This window comes from Octopus sinensis, linkage group LG14, assembly GCF_006345805.1.
Source record: "Octopus sinensis linkage group LG14, ASM634580v1, whole genome shotgun sequence".
Classification (NCBI taxonomy): Eukaryota; Metazoa; Mollusca; class Cephalopoda; order Octopoda; family Octopodidae; genus Octopus; species Octopus sinensis.
In genome coordinates, this window is record NC_043010.1 from 63,798,765 (window position 1) to 63,816,403 (window position 17,639).

The window sequence follows — 17,639 nt, forward strand, 5'->3', positions numbered from 1 at the left end:
ATCCATCCAGGGTCAATAGGGTGCTGGTCAAGGGCTGTGAACTGGAGAAATCTTTAGAGCACTGGATAGGATGTCTTGAGTATTTGTTTCAGCCTTTGTGTTCTCAGTTCAAATCTTGGGTGGAAGACTTATTCTGATCATTGCAGCATAGCGAGGCTTTAATAGAGTCCTCTCTGTTGCAAGTATTTCAATCAAATCTTTGGTTAAAGGATACATTTCTCCACCCTTTTTGTGAGGCTTTGTAAAGGGACATAGTCACTATGTTCCCTATTCACTAACTGATGACAGCAAATATAAAAATTCAGTCATAAATACTAATTTGCAACAGTGGCATAGTCCTTAGCCTGTTTTTGCGGGGAAGCAGAGAATCCTATTGTTGTGGTAAACTCCTGACACCCCTGTGGGATAGCAAGTGAACTGTCCTAAACTTTATAAAGGTGCATGCATACTGACAGCGTGAGATACAGAGTGGTGTATGCATTTGCATTTGTGAAGGCAGTCGTAGAAGTTGAGAAGAGATATAAGTTTGTTACTGATTTAGAAAAAGAGTAGCCTCACATATACAACCGATTGCAGCGCTGGGGGTGGGGTGATCCTGCTAAATTATGACTTAAGATGGAATTTCTACCATCGAAAAAACTGGGACATACAGATGGGCTGTCAAGAACGATACCTAAATACAGTGAACCATTAGAGGACACAGTAATAGTAGTAATAGTAGTTCGCGAACTACCTGTTACTTTAGAGGAAATAAAAAATAAAAATCGGAGAAGGATGTGTTCAGAATAAAAATGCAAAAAATAGTGAAGTCAGAAACAAATACAAAAATTCACATAACTGAGTGTAACAGTTTCGAAATGGAATTCGATGGGTGATAAAGTACTTATGTATGCTCAGAGGATTGTAATACCTGTTTGTTTGCAAAATCATATGCTAAAAGAATTCCACATGGGACATCCAGGAATCTTGAGGATGGAAACACTGATGACGAGCTACATCTACTGTTTGAATATGGATCAGGATATTGAAAAATTGGTGAAAGCCTGCAGGGGTTGTGCCCTGGCAGCAAAAGCACCACCAACAAAAATTCAGCCTTGGCCCAAGACAGACATACCTTGGTCCAGATTACACATAGACTTTGCAGGACTGTTAAATGGAGGGTATTATCTAATAGTTGTGGGTAGTTAAATGAAATGGCTAGAAATATGTAAACGTAGGAAGTCAACCTCCAAAGTAACAATGGAATTTCTGGATGAACTTTTTGCGTGATTTAGCATCCCAGACATTGTCTGATAATGGAACACAGTTCACATCAAAGGATGATATTTTGTGGTAGGCTCCATAATTCAGAAACTGGAAAATTACTGCATCATACAGTGCATATACTATAGAATACACAAATGAAACCATTTTTTACAGATTCCATGCTCAACATAGACAATTTCGTAATGTTGCATCATCTATGCAAGTAAAACTTGGTCACCATTGTTGCTGTTGCTGAAGTTTGAAACCATTGTTTACCGATTCCACACTCAACACAAACAGATAATCTAGAAAGCATTTTTCACAAGAGTGTTGAACTTCTGCCATTGTCTAAAAGCACTATGGTTGTTGGTTGTATGCAAGAAACTTTGAAGAAAAAAACCAAGTTAAGAATTATGTCGGACATAGGAGATCAAATTTGATTTGAATAAAAACAACACATGTAGGCATAAATTAACAAAAATAATATATTTACTGTACAGAAATGAGTCTTTTCCTATTGTTTAGACAGGAAGAGAAATTGGTGCATTATTGACGTTTGAAAGAAGAAAGTTGATCTCAGGATGGGGGTTATCCATGCAAGCATGGAAGATGGCTGTTAAATGATGATGATGATGATGACAAATGCAAAAAGCTGAAATAAATACCACAAGGTATTTTATTTGATGTACTAATGATAAAACAATATCAGAACTATTATTATTTAAGTAAAGAAAAAAAAAATTGATCAAGGACTCCCAACAGGTTCACATCAAAAGTACCACAGCTTATTGAAAATCATCGTTCAGGAAAGGACTATGAATTAAAATTAAATTGTAGATGACAGGTAGTTAATCAATAATAGACAGCATTAAAAAGTAAGAAATTGTTAGAAATTATCAGTAGTTATGATAAATAAAATACAAACAAAATACACACTTATTATGCAGATAGGGGGCAGGGCATAGTGAATAATTTCTGATTTCTTGTTATTTTTTTCCCTGCCTGTTTTAAATCATTACATTTCGAGTACTCCATCATTATTTTGTCATCTTGCTTCATCTTCGGGAGTGAAGCTTCGTTAGCATTATTGGTGTTGCTGAAATTTAAGAGAATTTGAAAACATAATCAGGTGACAAGTAATTTTCTTTCCAAAACTTTTCTCCTCAAATTTGACGTGATTGTAATTGAGGTCGTTAATAAAATATCTTGTTAATTTTTGGTGTTTATAAATCAATATTCTTTTCGCGGTTGGATTCTGAGTCAATTCCCCATATCTAATTTGATCACTTTCAATTTTCAAAAAATTTTTTTTGAAATAAAACACGAGTGGGGCAAAATGAGTAACAGTTAATTTCAATAACTTCTCATTCGTTTGACCTAAAAATCTTAAATATTTGTGGTATTTCTGATATCTAAGGATGGACATTGATGTGTATGAGTCTTTTATCAAATGTAATTCTGGAGAATAGTGTTCTGAATGTTATCGTGTTTTTAATGCCTTAAAGAAAGTCATTTCTCGGCTGATATGGTTTTTGTATAAAAATAAATATTTTTTCTCAAAATCAAATACGCAGTAAATATTATTCATTGTGTCCCACCCACGATTCTGTGTGGAATAATATCAAAGCTAATCGAAAATTTTAATGAAACAAATTTAGGGATTAAGCCTCATACAGGCTTAAGAACGGAAGGAAATCAAAGACGATCAAAATATATAATGATGAAGCGACGTGAAGAAAATTTCTCAATTATCAAGAGTTTCTGCAAGGTGATATAAGCACAAGACCATCGGAATTTTGCATTAGATTTCTAAGAAGGACTCGTACTTGAACCAGCTTCCATTTCTCGGTGAACTATGGCAATAGTGTTCTTCATTTTGCTCCAGTTTACAATCTCTGGAAATTCTCTGAGCGCTGTCAAAAGTTTTACTACTGCACCAGGCAAGAGACCGTCTGCTTGTCTCCAGGTATTAAATACTTTGAACTTCTGTATGAACTCATTATCAGTTTCCTTAGCGTCAGTAATTTTCACAAAATCAAGACCTAATTCGATAATTACAGCTTCCCAACCACTAGCCACATGCATTAAGACACGAGCAAGCATTTTCTCGTCTAGATCTAAATCTTTAGTACTATCAATAATGGCATCCACTTCTAGGTCTACCAACGGTGAATTGTCAGTTTCTTCCACCAGTGTGGCCAAAGAATCTAATTCGCTTTCTCTCAGACACTTCAAAAATTCATCAAATATCCTAGAAATATTACTTCTGTCCTCATGTTTCATTTTCTCAAGAAGGAAATTGAGAAAACATCGATTTTTTCTTTCTATAATTGGCTCTGCTTCAACAGTATGCACTTCCTCCGGAATGAAGATTGAACTTGCAAAGAAGTAATCAAGTATTGACCCTATAACTACTTCATCGATGCCGTCCACAAGTTGTTTGTAACTTCGTTGAATTTTGTTCCCATTGAAAACTTCTTGTGTGTCAGCCATTTCCTTACCGGAACTGAGAGTGATCTCCCTTGAGTTTATGTTAGTTACAAACATTCGAGCACTTCTCGCGTAACACTTCTGGTTCTCCCATCCAGGACACCGTGCGTTATACATCTCCAGTAGGCGATGTTTAGGAATGACTCGCTGCAAAGTGGAAGGGTATTCTTTTCTGTTCTCATAGGGCACGTGACTATTCCGAAAATCCTGTTATAAACTGAATTCACCCGTTTCTCTTATACCACTCCTACCCTCTCTCTCATCTACAAATTCCCGCCCTTTGCTTTCTTCTCACTATCTTTCCTTACAACTGTAACGTTTTCTATCCGCATTTTACCTGCAACTATCAACAACCGCATCGTCTCAGTGACTTAAGGGTATGCAAGCGTTATGGATATGGTCTCTTCTCTCTGGACTAAATAACTAGCAATTTTAGATGGGGGAAAATAAATGTATATAGGGTAGACCAACCCAAACAACTGTGTTTTTAGTGTACAAGAACAAAATTCCACCTGATAGATTAAATCAACGAGGTGAAAATGTGTTGGTTAGGTGGGGTTTTTGTTGCAACTAGAAAACGATTAGAAAATATTAACTTTTCTCCAGAGGCGATGAAATAAAATAACAGTCAAATATGAGGTTCCGTATAAGCGATTTCTCCCGCCACAGTTTTCAGATAGCGTGTCGGAATGCATGTACATAATTATGTTTATTTTAATTAACTTTAATACACGTTTATACTTTGGGGTTAACGACAGTTCTTGCGTTATAACTCCGAGCTGAGCACAAGTTGTATGATATGGAAATGAAATTTATACGCGAAATTGACCCACATTACAGCATTTTCGAGCGTCAACACATTCAGTGTGCATGCGCAGACGTCGCTGCATAAAGAAGTTGAACGGCAAACTTTTTTAGTGTATCCACGTAGAAAACTGACTGTCTAATCATACTCAGAGCACGATGGCTAACAAACAGCAGCTCAGGAACTCAATTAAAATTAAACGATGTCGTGAGGATCTTGTGCAGGGGCTTGATGATGTGACTATAAAAAACATGGTTGATCATTTTTTATCTCAATCGTTTATCACCTCCGAGGAAAAGAATGTAATTCAAGCAAAAGAGACTGAACAAGAAAAAGCTCGGAAATTACTAGACGTTATTCACCGCAAAGTGGAAAGCCAGGATAAACAGAATAAGTCAAAATTATTCAATGGATTTGTGAAATGTCTAAGAGAACATAACCCGAGTTTAGCAACAACCGTGGAAAATGCTGATGACAGTGTGCCGAATGACGAAAGTGACAAAAGTAATATCCTTGAACGTGTTAAAAATATAGATTTGAATGAGAAAATGTTAAATCGTATTTTGATGTTTATAGGCTCTGGATGGGAATCTGTTGCTGCCGAATTAGATATTGATAGCGTAAAAATTAGTATTGCTAAGGCAAACAACCCACACAGCACACGAAACCAGATGTTTGAGGTATTTAATTTCTGGAGGCAAAGAGAAACCCTTGGACGTGGTGGATTAACAAAACTTATAAAAGCCATCAATTACTGTTCTGTTCATTGCAATTTCAACATGAATAAAATACTTGAATGTATTGAAGACCCTTAAAAAGAAAAGAAGGAACAATAACGCGCAGTTTTTACAATGTTGTATGTTAATATATTAAAAAAAAATACAGTTTTTCCGATACACTTTTTGATATGGACATAAAGAATCGACACTTCAAAAATGAAATTATCCTACACTAAACGGCATAATTCTTACGTTGTGGACTGATATTAAACATCGACATGCGAAAAGCGAAATAATGCATTATCAACAGACATTACATTCCAATTATTGAATCCTTTTCAACGGACAGATTACTTTCGACTTTCACTTTGGAAAGTTGCCGTCTTAAAGTAACATCATGTCAAACGCGGAAGTATGCGACTCTTTCCTTCATTATTTTTATTGTCGACTACAAATCTTCACTTTTTGATATTTACATAAATTTTTTTATCATAAATATATATATTTTTTGTTTTAGTTACGGATAGTATCAATCAGTATAATTTCATATGTATATATATACGCGCGCGCACACACACATATATGGCGTAAAGAATACGGAGGTAAAGAATACACACACCACCCGTTTTCGGCGTAACCCTAATGCTAAACACCGGTTGTATATAATCTTTACTATATATATATATGGCTCAGTGGTTAGAACGTCGACCTTACGATCGTGAGGTTGTGAGCTCGAATCCCGGACCGGGCTGCGTGTTGTGTTCTTAAGCAAGACACTTTATTTCACGTTTCTCCAGTTCACTCAGCCTTAGAAATGAGTTGCGACGTCTCTGGTGCCAAGCTGTATCGACCTTTGTCTTTCCCTTGGATAACACTGGTGGCGTGGAGAGGGGAATCCGGTATGCATGGGCGACTGCTGGTCTTCCATAAACAACCTTGCCCGGACTTGTGTCTAGGAGGGTAACTTTCTAGGTGCAATCCCATGGTCATTCATGACCGAAGGGGGTCTTTACCCTTTATATATTTATATTACGGAGATGTACTTGCATAGCAAATGACCTGATCTGAGATCGTGTGCTGAAACAAAAACAATTGCAGCGCGGAAGGTGTTTGAAAACCGTTTAAAAAACACACAAAAACCGTTAGATTTACTTCAAAATTAAAATTTAATTTGCCAAAATATTTTCGTCGCTTTGGGACCGCGACCTGATCACTGACAAAATTCTGTGCTACAACAAGCCATAAATTTATCAGAAATGAAGACTCTTATTTGGAGGCAACTAAGAAAACAACGAACTTCAACGCAACGATATATTGTTGATAATAAACTTGCTGAAATGGTAAGTGAATGTAATTGGAGGAATCTTAATTTTCAAACACAAAATTAAGGATGGATTACTTTGTGTGTTTGTAGTGTATGATAAAGATAGAAAGGCGTGTTACGTGATGGATATTAATGATAAGGTGGTTCTGCAACATTAAAACCAACCTTTCAGCAATGAATTTCCTTCAGAATACAGACAAGTATATATGATGGATTTAACTGTGCTGGATAGCCACAGAAGGCGCCCTATCGATTTTGATTTTCCCTATACCTTTCTTAAAACGTACATCTTTAATGGCATTTTCTAGAAATACGTATTCAATAGTGTTGATTGCGAATAAATTTATTGTTAAAAAAATTGTTAAGACCATTGTAAGATATAACGTATCTCTTGAAAATTTCGTTAAACGCATGATTTTAATAAAGTTCGGTGGGAAGCGCAAATGATTCTCCCAAGAAAACGAAACAACTTGTTTTTCATCTGCCATTTACCCATAATTGTAATGTTCACCATCTGAAAAATTTCAGTAAAAAATGCATTTTAAAGAAAGTTATGGGAAACAAAGACGATTGTAGTTACGCCGACTATACTTAATTATCAGCATATTAAGGTTAATCATTTTCGTGGTTTAATCACCTTTATTATAGGAACCGTGTAAAGCAGCGAGTGAAACGCTTAGCGGTATCTCGTCTACCACTAGGTTCTGAGTTCAAATTCCGCCGAGGTCGACTTTGCCTTTCATCCTTTCGTGGTCGATAAATTAAATACCAGTTACGCACTGGGGTAGATGTAATCGACTTAATCCGTTTGTCCCCTCTGTGTTTAGCCCCCTCTGGGTAGTAAAGAAATAAGTATTTCGTCTACCGCTACGTTCTGAGTTCAAATTCCGCCGAGGTCGACTTTGCTTTTCATCCTTTCAGGATCGATTAAATAAGTACCAGTTAGGCACTGGGGTTGATATAATCGACTTTGTCTTTCCTTGTTTGTTCCCTCTGCCCCTTGTGGGTAGTAAAGAAATAGGTATTTCGTCTGCCGCTACGTTCTGAGTTCAAATTCTGCCCAGTCGACTTTGTCCTTCATCCTTTCGAGGTCGATAAATGAAATACCAGTTATGCACTAGGGTCGATATAATCGACTCACGCAAAATTTCAGGCTCTGTTCCTATAGTAGAAAGTATTATAGGAACTGTGTATTAGACATCCCGGTCAGGGATTAAAAGGCCATTAAAAAGAATCTGCGAAAGTTAGGGTAAATGAATGCTGTCCCGCGTAGATGAGTACCTGAATGTATACACTAGTTTAGCATTTCCTCGATATATTTTGATATATGTGTAATGGATAGCTCAAAGTGATATATTTCATATCCATCTGATACAGCCTTTAAAAAAAAATATTTCGTTGTCATACATTCTAACAGCCAAAAGTCTTTTAATAACACTAACTGGGGATTGTTTCTGTTTCAGTATCTGTCGTATCTTCATTCTTGTTTTCAAAAGCACTTTATCGGATTAATGCTTACTTTCACACTCGGCCACGAAAAAAAAAAAAGGTGTTTTAAACGAATATGAAAACAAAAATTTGCGCCAACGACCCGGGGGGGTGGGGACAGGATTTTCGGAAAATTCACAAAATCCGATTTTTTGCCTTATAACTTTTAGGAAAATGGATATCTTTTCATGAAATTTTATGTAGATACCTTTCAAACGACATAGATTACGATTATAAAGAAATTTGTGGGGAAAATTTTTTAGGAGGGAGTGGGGAGATGATTTTCGAAAAGAAATTCTAAGTTATTTTTTAGCTTTAGTGTAATAGAAAAAAGTTTGAAAAAAAATTGGGTAAATCTTTAGATTTATTTATTTTTCGTTTGAGAAAAAGGTTTTAAAAAAGATCCCAACGGTAGGGATGTGCTAAATTGCCCTTAACATTTTTCCATAGTGAAACTATATTCAACACCGTATTTATGAATTTGTTTCTCCCATCATAATACATGGGATCTTTTTAAAAACCTTTTTCTATTACTCAAACGAAAAATGAATGAATCTAATTTTTTTTAAAACTTCCATTACGCTCAAGCGTAAAAATATTTTAGAACTTTCTCTTCGAAAGTCCTCTGACCACCCACTCGGAAAAAAAAAAACTTTCCCCTACAAATTTTTTTATAATCTTAATCAATGCCATTTGAAAGGTATTTATATAAAATTTCATTAAAAGATCCAATTTCCTAAAAGTTATGAGGTAAAAAATCGGATCGTGTGAATTTTCCGAAAGTCCACCCCCACTACCTCGGAAAAAAAATTTTTCTCCACAAATTTCTTCATACTGTTTGAAATGTATTTGTATAAAAATTTCAATCAAGGATATCAATTTTCCTGAATGTTATGAGGGAAAAAATTCGGATCTTGTGAATTTTCTGAAAGTCCTTTCACCCCCCCTCCAATTCGTTGGCACAAATTTTTGTTCTCATATTCCTTTAATTCACATTTTTTTTTTACTTATTGCGATTTTTTTTGTTTGGTGGTCGGGTGTTAAGCATATGCCGTAGCGGTTGAGCGCGGGCTACTAACCCCAAGATTCCGAGTTCGATTCCAGGCAGTGACCTGAATAATAACGATAATAATAACAACACCGAAAAATACGTTAGGAATGAGAACCCAGGTTCGAAATTTCCCCAAAACACCCGATGAAGGCTGGAGGGTATATCAGCCGAAACGTTGTGTTAACAACAAACAAGATGAGGACAAATATCCGTCAAATGTAAATAATATAAATAATGTAATTTTTATCGCTCTATTGTAATTGATTTCTGGGATTGAGACACAGGTTCTCAAACTGATAACCCCACTGATCAACAAATCGATTTTGGCTTCTGCATTGTAATTGGAAAGTTTAATAATGTTAAACTATCTAAATTATGTTAGACTTGACAATCTGTTCGCCATCCTCACGGGAAATATTTTATTGAAAGGCACTCGTGGTACGACTTGGAATGTTGCAATTTGCTATTGAATTGTGAAAAGTTAAGAAGGAATGTTGCACTTATGAGGAGATCAGGATGTGGTGAGCGGACAGAATAAGGTCAGTGAGATGAAGAGGAACTGGCATTGATTGTATTGCCGTAGGATAGCATCCGTCTTGCCAGTTAGCAGATCAAGGAAGTGTTATTGTAAAAGACGCGCCCACGCACAGCTGCGATGGGCATGCGTTCAAGGGAGACCACTTTAATTTCTGGTAATAACATCGCTTGGCACTGAGAATAGCATTCAGTAATGTTGGCGCGACTTCTATACAAAGAGGAACAACTTTTTCGAAAATAGTCATCTCTGTTTCAGCAGAGTTATATTTTTAAACTTATTTATGGACGTAGAAAACTAATAAACTCAATAGACATAGGCGTAGGAGTGGCTGTGTGGTAAGTAACTTTGCTTACGAACCACATGGTTCAGGGTTCAGTCCCACTGCGTGGCACCTTGGGCAAGTATCTTCTACTATAGCCTCGGGTCAACCAAAGCCTTGTGAGTGGATTTGGTAGACGGAAACTGAAAGAAGCCTGTCGTATATATATGTATATATGTATGTGTGTGTGTGTGTGTTTACGTCCCTGTAACTTAGCAGTTCGGCAAAAGAGACTGATAGAATAAGTACTAGGCTTACTAAGAATAAGTCCTGGGGTCGATTTGCTCGACTAAAGGCGGTGCTCCAGCATGGCCACAGTCAAATGACTGAAACAAGTAAAAGAGTAAAGAGAGACATATCTGTTCTGTCAGAATAGATCATTTCATTACCATTCCTTTACCGACAATTTTAATGAACACATGATTAGCAAATATAATTGTCATTTAATGTCCACTTTTCCATACTTGCATGAGTTGAATGGTGTTTATTCAAGGCAAACATTTCTTATACTTAGATGTCTTCCCTGTATCTAACCCTTACCTGTTTCCAAGCAAGGTAACATCTCCTTATGGAATAGAATTGTTCTCACAGAATATTGGAAGGTAATATTTCCTTATTTTGCAGAATACTGGAAATGATTGACACTGCTTCTTTGACAGTGACAATCATTTACAATTATTGTACGATGTCAAGACAAGGGGACACACACACACATATGATGGGGATCTTTTAGTTTCTGTCTATCAAATCCACTTACAAGGCTTTGGTCTGTTAGGGGCCTAAGTTGTCACACTCTGGGATTGAACCCAAAACCATGTGGTTGGGAATTAAACTTCTTATCACAGAGCCATATCAAAAGTTTTATGCAAAGTAGAATAGTATATATGGTATATAATTAGGCATTGGGTCACGACTAAAAATGTGAAGACTTGGCGTAACTTAAGCAAGAACTCAAGCAAATTTTACTGTGAATTTGTTGTTATAGGTAGATTCTACTGTAATATAGAATTAATTTTTGTATTATTCTATTTATTGTACTCACTAATTATGTACAACTTTTTTTATAACCTATTTTCAAATTTCTAATTATTAATTAATAATTAAAAAATGTTTTTAAAATGCAAAAAAATATTTCGAGTTATTTTTTTTAATAATAGAGGTAACAAATAATAACAAACGGAAGTAATAACTTGCAATAAATTTTTTAGTATTAATAAAAGCTAATATTTTCTAAATCTAAATATTTTATTTGAAATTTTATCCTTAGCTGCAATATTTTGAGTAAAAATTTTCTTGTTCTATACTTTTCCAAGTGTATTAACTTGTCCTGTACTTTTCCAGGTTTATAATCTTAAGAATATTATTTCTCTTGCTTGCATTTTGCCATATAATTATTATTGAGTAAGGTGGTGAGCAGCCAAAATGCTTAGTGGAATTTCGTCTGTCATTACATTCTCAGTTTAATTTACGCCGAGGTTGACTGTCCCTTTCATCACTTTGGGGGTTACAAAAATAAGTACCAGTTGAGTACTGGGTTTGATGGAATTGACTATCTCCCTCCCCCAAATTTCAAGCCTTGTGCCTCTAACTGAAAGGATTATTATTATTGAGTGAGAGAACAGTGCATGCCATCAAAGTGACACTGAGGTATAGATGTATGAAGCCCAGAATACCCATCATGGCTACCCGTTTGATAAGCGTACACGAGGCACATGCATCACAACCATTTGTGCATGACATGGTGATCTCATATCAAGATAAACAGCGCATGATCTTGCAGGTGGGGCCCAGTTAGAATTTTCTTCAGGTCGAATATCCCATTCTATTCAAAAGGTTCCTGAATGAGGCTTGTTTAAGGATGTTGAACAAAGAACCCAAGTTTCCAATGGTAAATTATTTACACTCCAAAGAATTCCTCTCAACACATGGCTATGATGCTCCCTCTCTACTTCTGCTCGTGATCAGAGATGCACATATTGTCAGGGACTTGCTCAACTGGTTAAGGTCAAACAACTGACAAGAAAATCTGTAGTACTGAGCAGAATATTTGCTGTAGCCCATCTTTTATACCAAGACAAAACATGTACATGATAACACTTTCAATATCAATTAAGATCAGAAGCCAGGAGAGCCAGTGCTAGGTATTCCATCATCATCATCATCATTATTCAGTAGTCTTATTTTTATCATGTACTTTCACTGCACTACTGAGTGCTGCTCTGTGTGCCTTGGGTATGTGCTGTGGTTTGTTGTGGTGTTTTTAGTTTCATTGTATTGAAAGTGTTTTACATTGGATGTGTGTGGTGCCTACTGGTGCTGTTTTTTGTGTTACATACACTTGTAAGTCCTGGTGTCTGGGTTATGCATTTGTCTGAATGTTTTTTTGTTTTTTTATCATACCTAATGTGCCTTTACCATCATTTTTCTTTTGTCATTTCATAGTTTTGGCATAGCTTCCAGTGTATGTAGGTCCCAACTCTGTCATGTCTGTGAATATATTCTTTCTTAGCCAGAACTGGGCAGCCTGAGACGATATGATTTATTGCTTCTTCCCCATCTGAGCCTCTCAGCCATTGTTGGGATTTTGCTTTGTCTATTTATCTTTAGTTCAACCCAATATTTGCCATTGTTTTATGATTTGCTGTTGTCCCAGTTTTAGTTTGAATTTCAGTTATTTTACAGCTTTTGTTGTTTCTTCTTTTTCTTCATAGTTTTTAGGTACTATGACTTTTTATTTGTATTTTTCAACTTTCTTAAAGACAGAAAACAATTTTTTTTTTTGCTTGTGTTTTGTGACAATTTGTATTAGTTTTCCTTGCTTCTGAAGTAGGTGTTTCTATAGTCTTATGGTGGTAACTTTATAATAGTTTTCTAGCTGTATAAGGCCTTTACCACTTTCAGTACATTGCATATACAGGCTTTCTATTTCAGATTTTGGGTGGTGCATCCTAAATTTGGTCATATTTTTTGTTTTCCTGTCTATTTTGATTAGTTCATTTAGAGTCCAGTTAAGAATATTGTAGCTGTAACTTATAACTGGGACAGCTACAGTGTTGATATCTATTATCTTGTTTTTCTCTTTGAGCTCTGTTTTCAATATTAATCTAACTTTATTATTATTATATTACAGGTCATGCTTCAAAAAATCTGCAAAGAATTCTTGCAGTTCCAAGCAATGCTGAATTTTGTAGCTGTTCTACCTTCACACTTACACCATTCTCAGCCATGTTGGTAGTTGAGTGCTGATACTTCCAAGGGCACCAGTTACTATTGGTATCATGTCTACTCTCTTCATTGACCACAGACTTTGTATTTCCCACTTCAAATCATCATAGTTGTTTATTTTTTCTTCTTCTTTCTCTTTGATCCTGTAGTCACCAGGGCATGTTTTGTCGATTATCATACATGTTCTTTCTTTTTTCATTCGCCACAACAATGTCTGGTTTCTGATGTCTGGACAGATGACCACACTGGATCATTTCATCCCACAGGAATTTGCAATTTTTGGTGACTCCTGGAGTTTGTTCATACCACGTCTTGATTCTTTGTTGGCCATGACTTCCACAAAGTTCCCAATGGATCATTCTTGGCACATTGTCATGGCGGCTTTTGTACTTGCATTGTGCTATTATTATTATTATTATTATTTTTTAAAAATAAAATATAGTCCATTGTCTTCTGCTGAGCCAGGGTCATCCCTTGACCCTAGGGTCACAGCAGGTCCTCATCTCATGGAGAGTACACGGCGTAAAATGTATGCGGAACCTAGCAACACTATTTTCTGAAGTTCTCCTACATTAACACTGCAAGGGAGTTTATGGAGCTGCTTATCAAGGCCCTTTTTAATTAGCCCTAATGCTCCAATCACCACTGGTGCTGTGCTGCTTTTCATTCCCCACATCTTGGTCACTTCTATTTCTAGGTCTTTGTACTTAAATAACTTCTCAACTTCTCTAATGGACACATTTCTCTCTGATGGTACTGTCACATCTATCATTAAGCATTTCTTATTCTTCCCATCTTTGATGATTATGTCCGGCCTGTTTGCCTTGATTTCTTTATTGGTGTTCATTGGCATGTCCCAGAGTAGTGTTACATCATCTTTTCTCGTCACAGTTTCAGGTTTATGCTGGTACCATCTTTCTCAAGTTGGAAGCTGGTAGTGTTTACATATATATTGCGCTACTCTATCATGTCTATGAATATATTCAGTTTTTGCAAGCGCTGTGCATCCAGTTAAGCTGTGGTCCACTGTTTCATCCTGCTCATTGGGTCAGTTCCATCGTTCATTATTTTGTTGTAGTAAGCCCTGGTTGCCAAGCTTTGATCTTGTGCTGCTATGATAAACCCTTCAGTCCTGAGCTCTTCATCCATACATGAGTGTCTCGTTTTTCTATGTCTGGTTTTTTCACTCTACATGGGTATCGGCCATGCATTGGTTTTTCTAGCCATTCTTATTTGCCCTTCTTCTGGGCTTGTTTTTTCATCTCTTCCTTAACTCTTTTAGCAAACTGGGTTACTTTCTCACTCGCCTTCACCCTAGATCCCTCCATCTTCAGTTGTTTCTTAAGCTGTACAGATCCTTTGTATACCGAGTATAGCTTCTTTACTTTATCATGCTGGTGCACAAGCTTCATGAGAGGATCTTTTGACAGCTCAAGATATGTATTTAATCCTACAGTGGTGGTTTTGTAAGATAATTCTAATTGAGTTAGTCCTCTTCCTCCCATGCTTCTCGGTAAATAAATCCTGTTCACGGCCGCTTTTGGGTGGTTCATTCGAGCCATGGTCAGTAGTTTTCTGGTCTTGGAGTCTAGCTTCTTTAATTCGCTCATTTGCCAGTTGATTATGTTGAAACTGTAAGCTACGATTGGTACTGCAAGAGTGTTAATGGCTTCTATTTTGTTTGCAGCATTGAGTTCAGTCTTTGTTACTAACCGTATTCTCTTGTAGTACTCTTTTCTAATCTTCTCTTTCATTGCTGAATGTTTTATGCTGTTACTTTTGTCTTTGCCAAGGCATTTATATGCTTTCTCCTGGTCCAGTGCTCGGATCCTTGCTTATGTATCTATGTGGATATCCACAGAAGATGCCAGTTTGTCTCTTATGGAAGTGGCTTTCGCGTATTTCTCCAGTCCAAGCTGCATCCTGATATCATCACTGAACTTTTTAACCGTAGCAAGTAGACCTTCTTGTTGTTTGTCATTTTTTTAGTACATTTTCACATCATCCATGCAGAACAGATGACTTCCTTTTTTATTGATCTTGTATCCATACCCGGTTTTGTTGAGCTTGGTACTTAGTGGTGCCAGTGCCAAGCAGAATATTAAGGGTGACAGCGAGTCCCCTTGGAAGATACCACTTTTGATTTTGATTGGTCTGCTTGTTATTGATCCACTGGAATGGTTCAGCATCAACGTAGTTTCCCATGTATTCATGCTGTGTTTCATAAACTTGATGAGAGTTGGGGATACTTTGTATACTTCCATCACTTTCAGAATCCATGAATGAAGTACACCATCAAACGCCTCTTTATAGTTGATCCATGTGCTCAGGTTCGTTTTCCTCATTTTGCAGTCTTCAGGGATCATTTTGTTAATCAGCAATTGGTCCTTCCATCCGTAGATCCCTCTTCGACAACCTTTTTGTTCTGGTGGTAGCAGGTTGTTTTCTTCTAAGAATGTGTATGTTGTTTCAGTGATTACAGATGATAATATTTAATACATTGTTGGTGGAGGACAGGTGATTGGTCTATAGTTCTCTCGGTTTTCTGTGTCATTTGTATTTGGTATTAGGTATGTCACTCCTTGTGTCAACCAGTCTGGGCTATTTTCTGGGTTTTTCATGACTTCTCTGATGACATATCTCCATGTATATCAACTAGTTGTTTGATCCAAATGTTTGGTACTTGATCTATTCCCAGTGACTTCCAGTTGCTGGCCTTTATCAGGGCCAGGGTGACCTCCTCCTTTTGAATATCTTCCCATTCCTGTACTTGGTTTTTGTCTCTTCTGGTTTTTATCTAATTAGTCCTTAATGCTTGATCTTGTGTTGCTACTAACAAACTTTCTGTCTCCTTCTTGAGCCTTCCTTTCTGTAACCATAACCATGTCTTCTGCAGCCTTTTAATGCTGGCAATCATTTTCTCACTTCTTTACTCATTACTTCCTGCAACTCAGCTAAAATCTTCTGATCTTCCTCACTTCAGTCACTTAAATCGCTGGTGCCAGTTGTCTCTTCCTTACTGGTAGTACTATTTTCATTTTTTCCATTACATTCTTCTTTGGTTCAAACTGTATCTCCTATGTTGTTGTCTTTCCTACTGCCTGGTCTTCCTTCCCCAGTTCTCTTCCCCCTCCAATTCTGTCATCTACTTACTTCTCTTAATAGCATTAGCTTGATCTTACTAGTCTCTGCTCAGTCACTTTAAACATACCCAAATCACTTGCTGCACTTTTGTGTTGGTGCAGTTGTTTGTTTCATTTTGTTTTTCTCGGGGGAATATTGTATTGCATGATTATGTTTTGTTATGGGGTTTGGTTTCAGTCTTTTGTTGTATTAGTTTTTGTATTGTGTGTTGTTTGTGCAGTGCAGGTTGTGTTCTTCTGTTGGGTATCGAACTATTATTGCACATGATGTGGGCTCTGTTTGTTTTATTGGGTATTTACTGTATGAGTCTATTCCTTTAAGTTTTTTGGAGGAGTGTTGCATAGGAATGTGAGTAAATCATAAATCGACCGTTTCATAGTATTCCTGTTTATCTACTTGTTGTTCTTTTTTATTTTTATTTTTGGTTAGTTTTCTTATGAGTCCGTCTTTACTGCGCTTTTTGAGAAAGCACTGTCCATGGACATGTGTTGATGTTGCTTTCGTATTTATAATTATTATTGATGTATTAGTGAGAGACAGAGAAGAAACAGCAATGTGCTTATATATAACACCGTGACCGACCAGGCTATCAGATGTTGCTACACATCACTGGTCACAATGCGCTTTGCATTGTTTTAGCCTCCAAATGACGCCACCCTGCTGGATAAGCGAGCAGGGCAACAGAAGGAAGAGTGAGAGAAAGTTGCGGCGAAAGAGTACAGCAGGGATCGCCCCCACCCCTGATGGAGCCTTGTGGAACTTTAGGTGTTTTCGCTCAATAAACACTCACAACGCCTGGTCTAGGAATCGAAATCATGATCCTATGACCACGAGTTCGTTGCCCTAATCACTGGGCCATTGTGCATTTATATATATATATGTACGTATGTATGTATGTGTGTGTGATGCAGCACGGACTTTGTCAGTGAACAGGTCGCGGATTTTAGCGACGAATATATTTTGACAAATTAAACTTAAATGTTGAAGTGAATCAAACGGCTTTTGTGTGTTTCTTAAATGGCTTATAAACACCTTCCACGCTGCAATTGTTATATATATATGTATGTATATATATATATATATATATGTATGTATATTTCTCTTATTATAAAAGGCAGATTTTATCTGCCTCCCTTTGGGAGTTATAGAAATCTACAATATAGGATTTCTTCAATTACAATTTACCTAGCATTTTTAAGAGTACAATGCATCTCTTATTATAAAAGGCAGATTTTATCTGCCTCCCTTTGGGAGTTATAGAAATCTACAATATAGGATTTCTTCAATTACA

At 36.7% G+C, this 17,639-nt stretch overlaps 2 protein-coding genes across 3 annotated transcripts in view; one reads left to right on the forward strand and one right to left on the reverse strand.

Annotated features, from left to right (window-relative positions):
• Positions 1–1,712: 1,712 nt before the first annotated feature.
• Positions 1,713–16,150, reverse strand: LOC118766026. The gene is made up of 2 exons (XM_036509117.1): positions 16,145–16,150; positions 1,713–3,816 (listed from the first exon to the last, which is right to left on the reverse strand). The coding sequence occupies exon 2, from the start codon at positions 3,790–3,792 to the stop codon at positions 3,055–3,057; it is 738 nt and encodes a 245-aa protein (XP_036365010.1). The 5' UTR covers positions 3,793–3,816; positions 16,145–16,150; the 3' UTR covers positions 1,713–3,054.
• LOC115219508 (death domain-containing protein CRADD) overlaps positions 4,496–17,639 on the forward strand; it is a 33,654-nt gene continuing 20,510 nt past the window's right edge. Inside the window, exon 1 of one of the 2 annotated variants that reach the window (XM_036509118.1) lies at positions 4,496–5,034. In XM_036509118.1, the coding sequence (XP_036365011.1) occupies positions 4,699–5,034 (336 nt within the window). In that variant the 5' untranslated portion in view covers positions 4,496–4,698. The remainder of the gene's footprint in view (positions 5,035–17,639) is intronic. The other variant, XM_029789688.2, reaches the window with a different exon arrangement.

Coding starts and splice junctions, on each gene's coding strand:
- LOC118766026 (XM_036509117.1), bottom strand. CDS start 3,792: ATGTTTGTAACTAACATAAACTCAAGGGAGATCACTCTCAGTTCCGGT.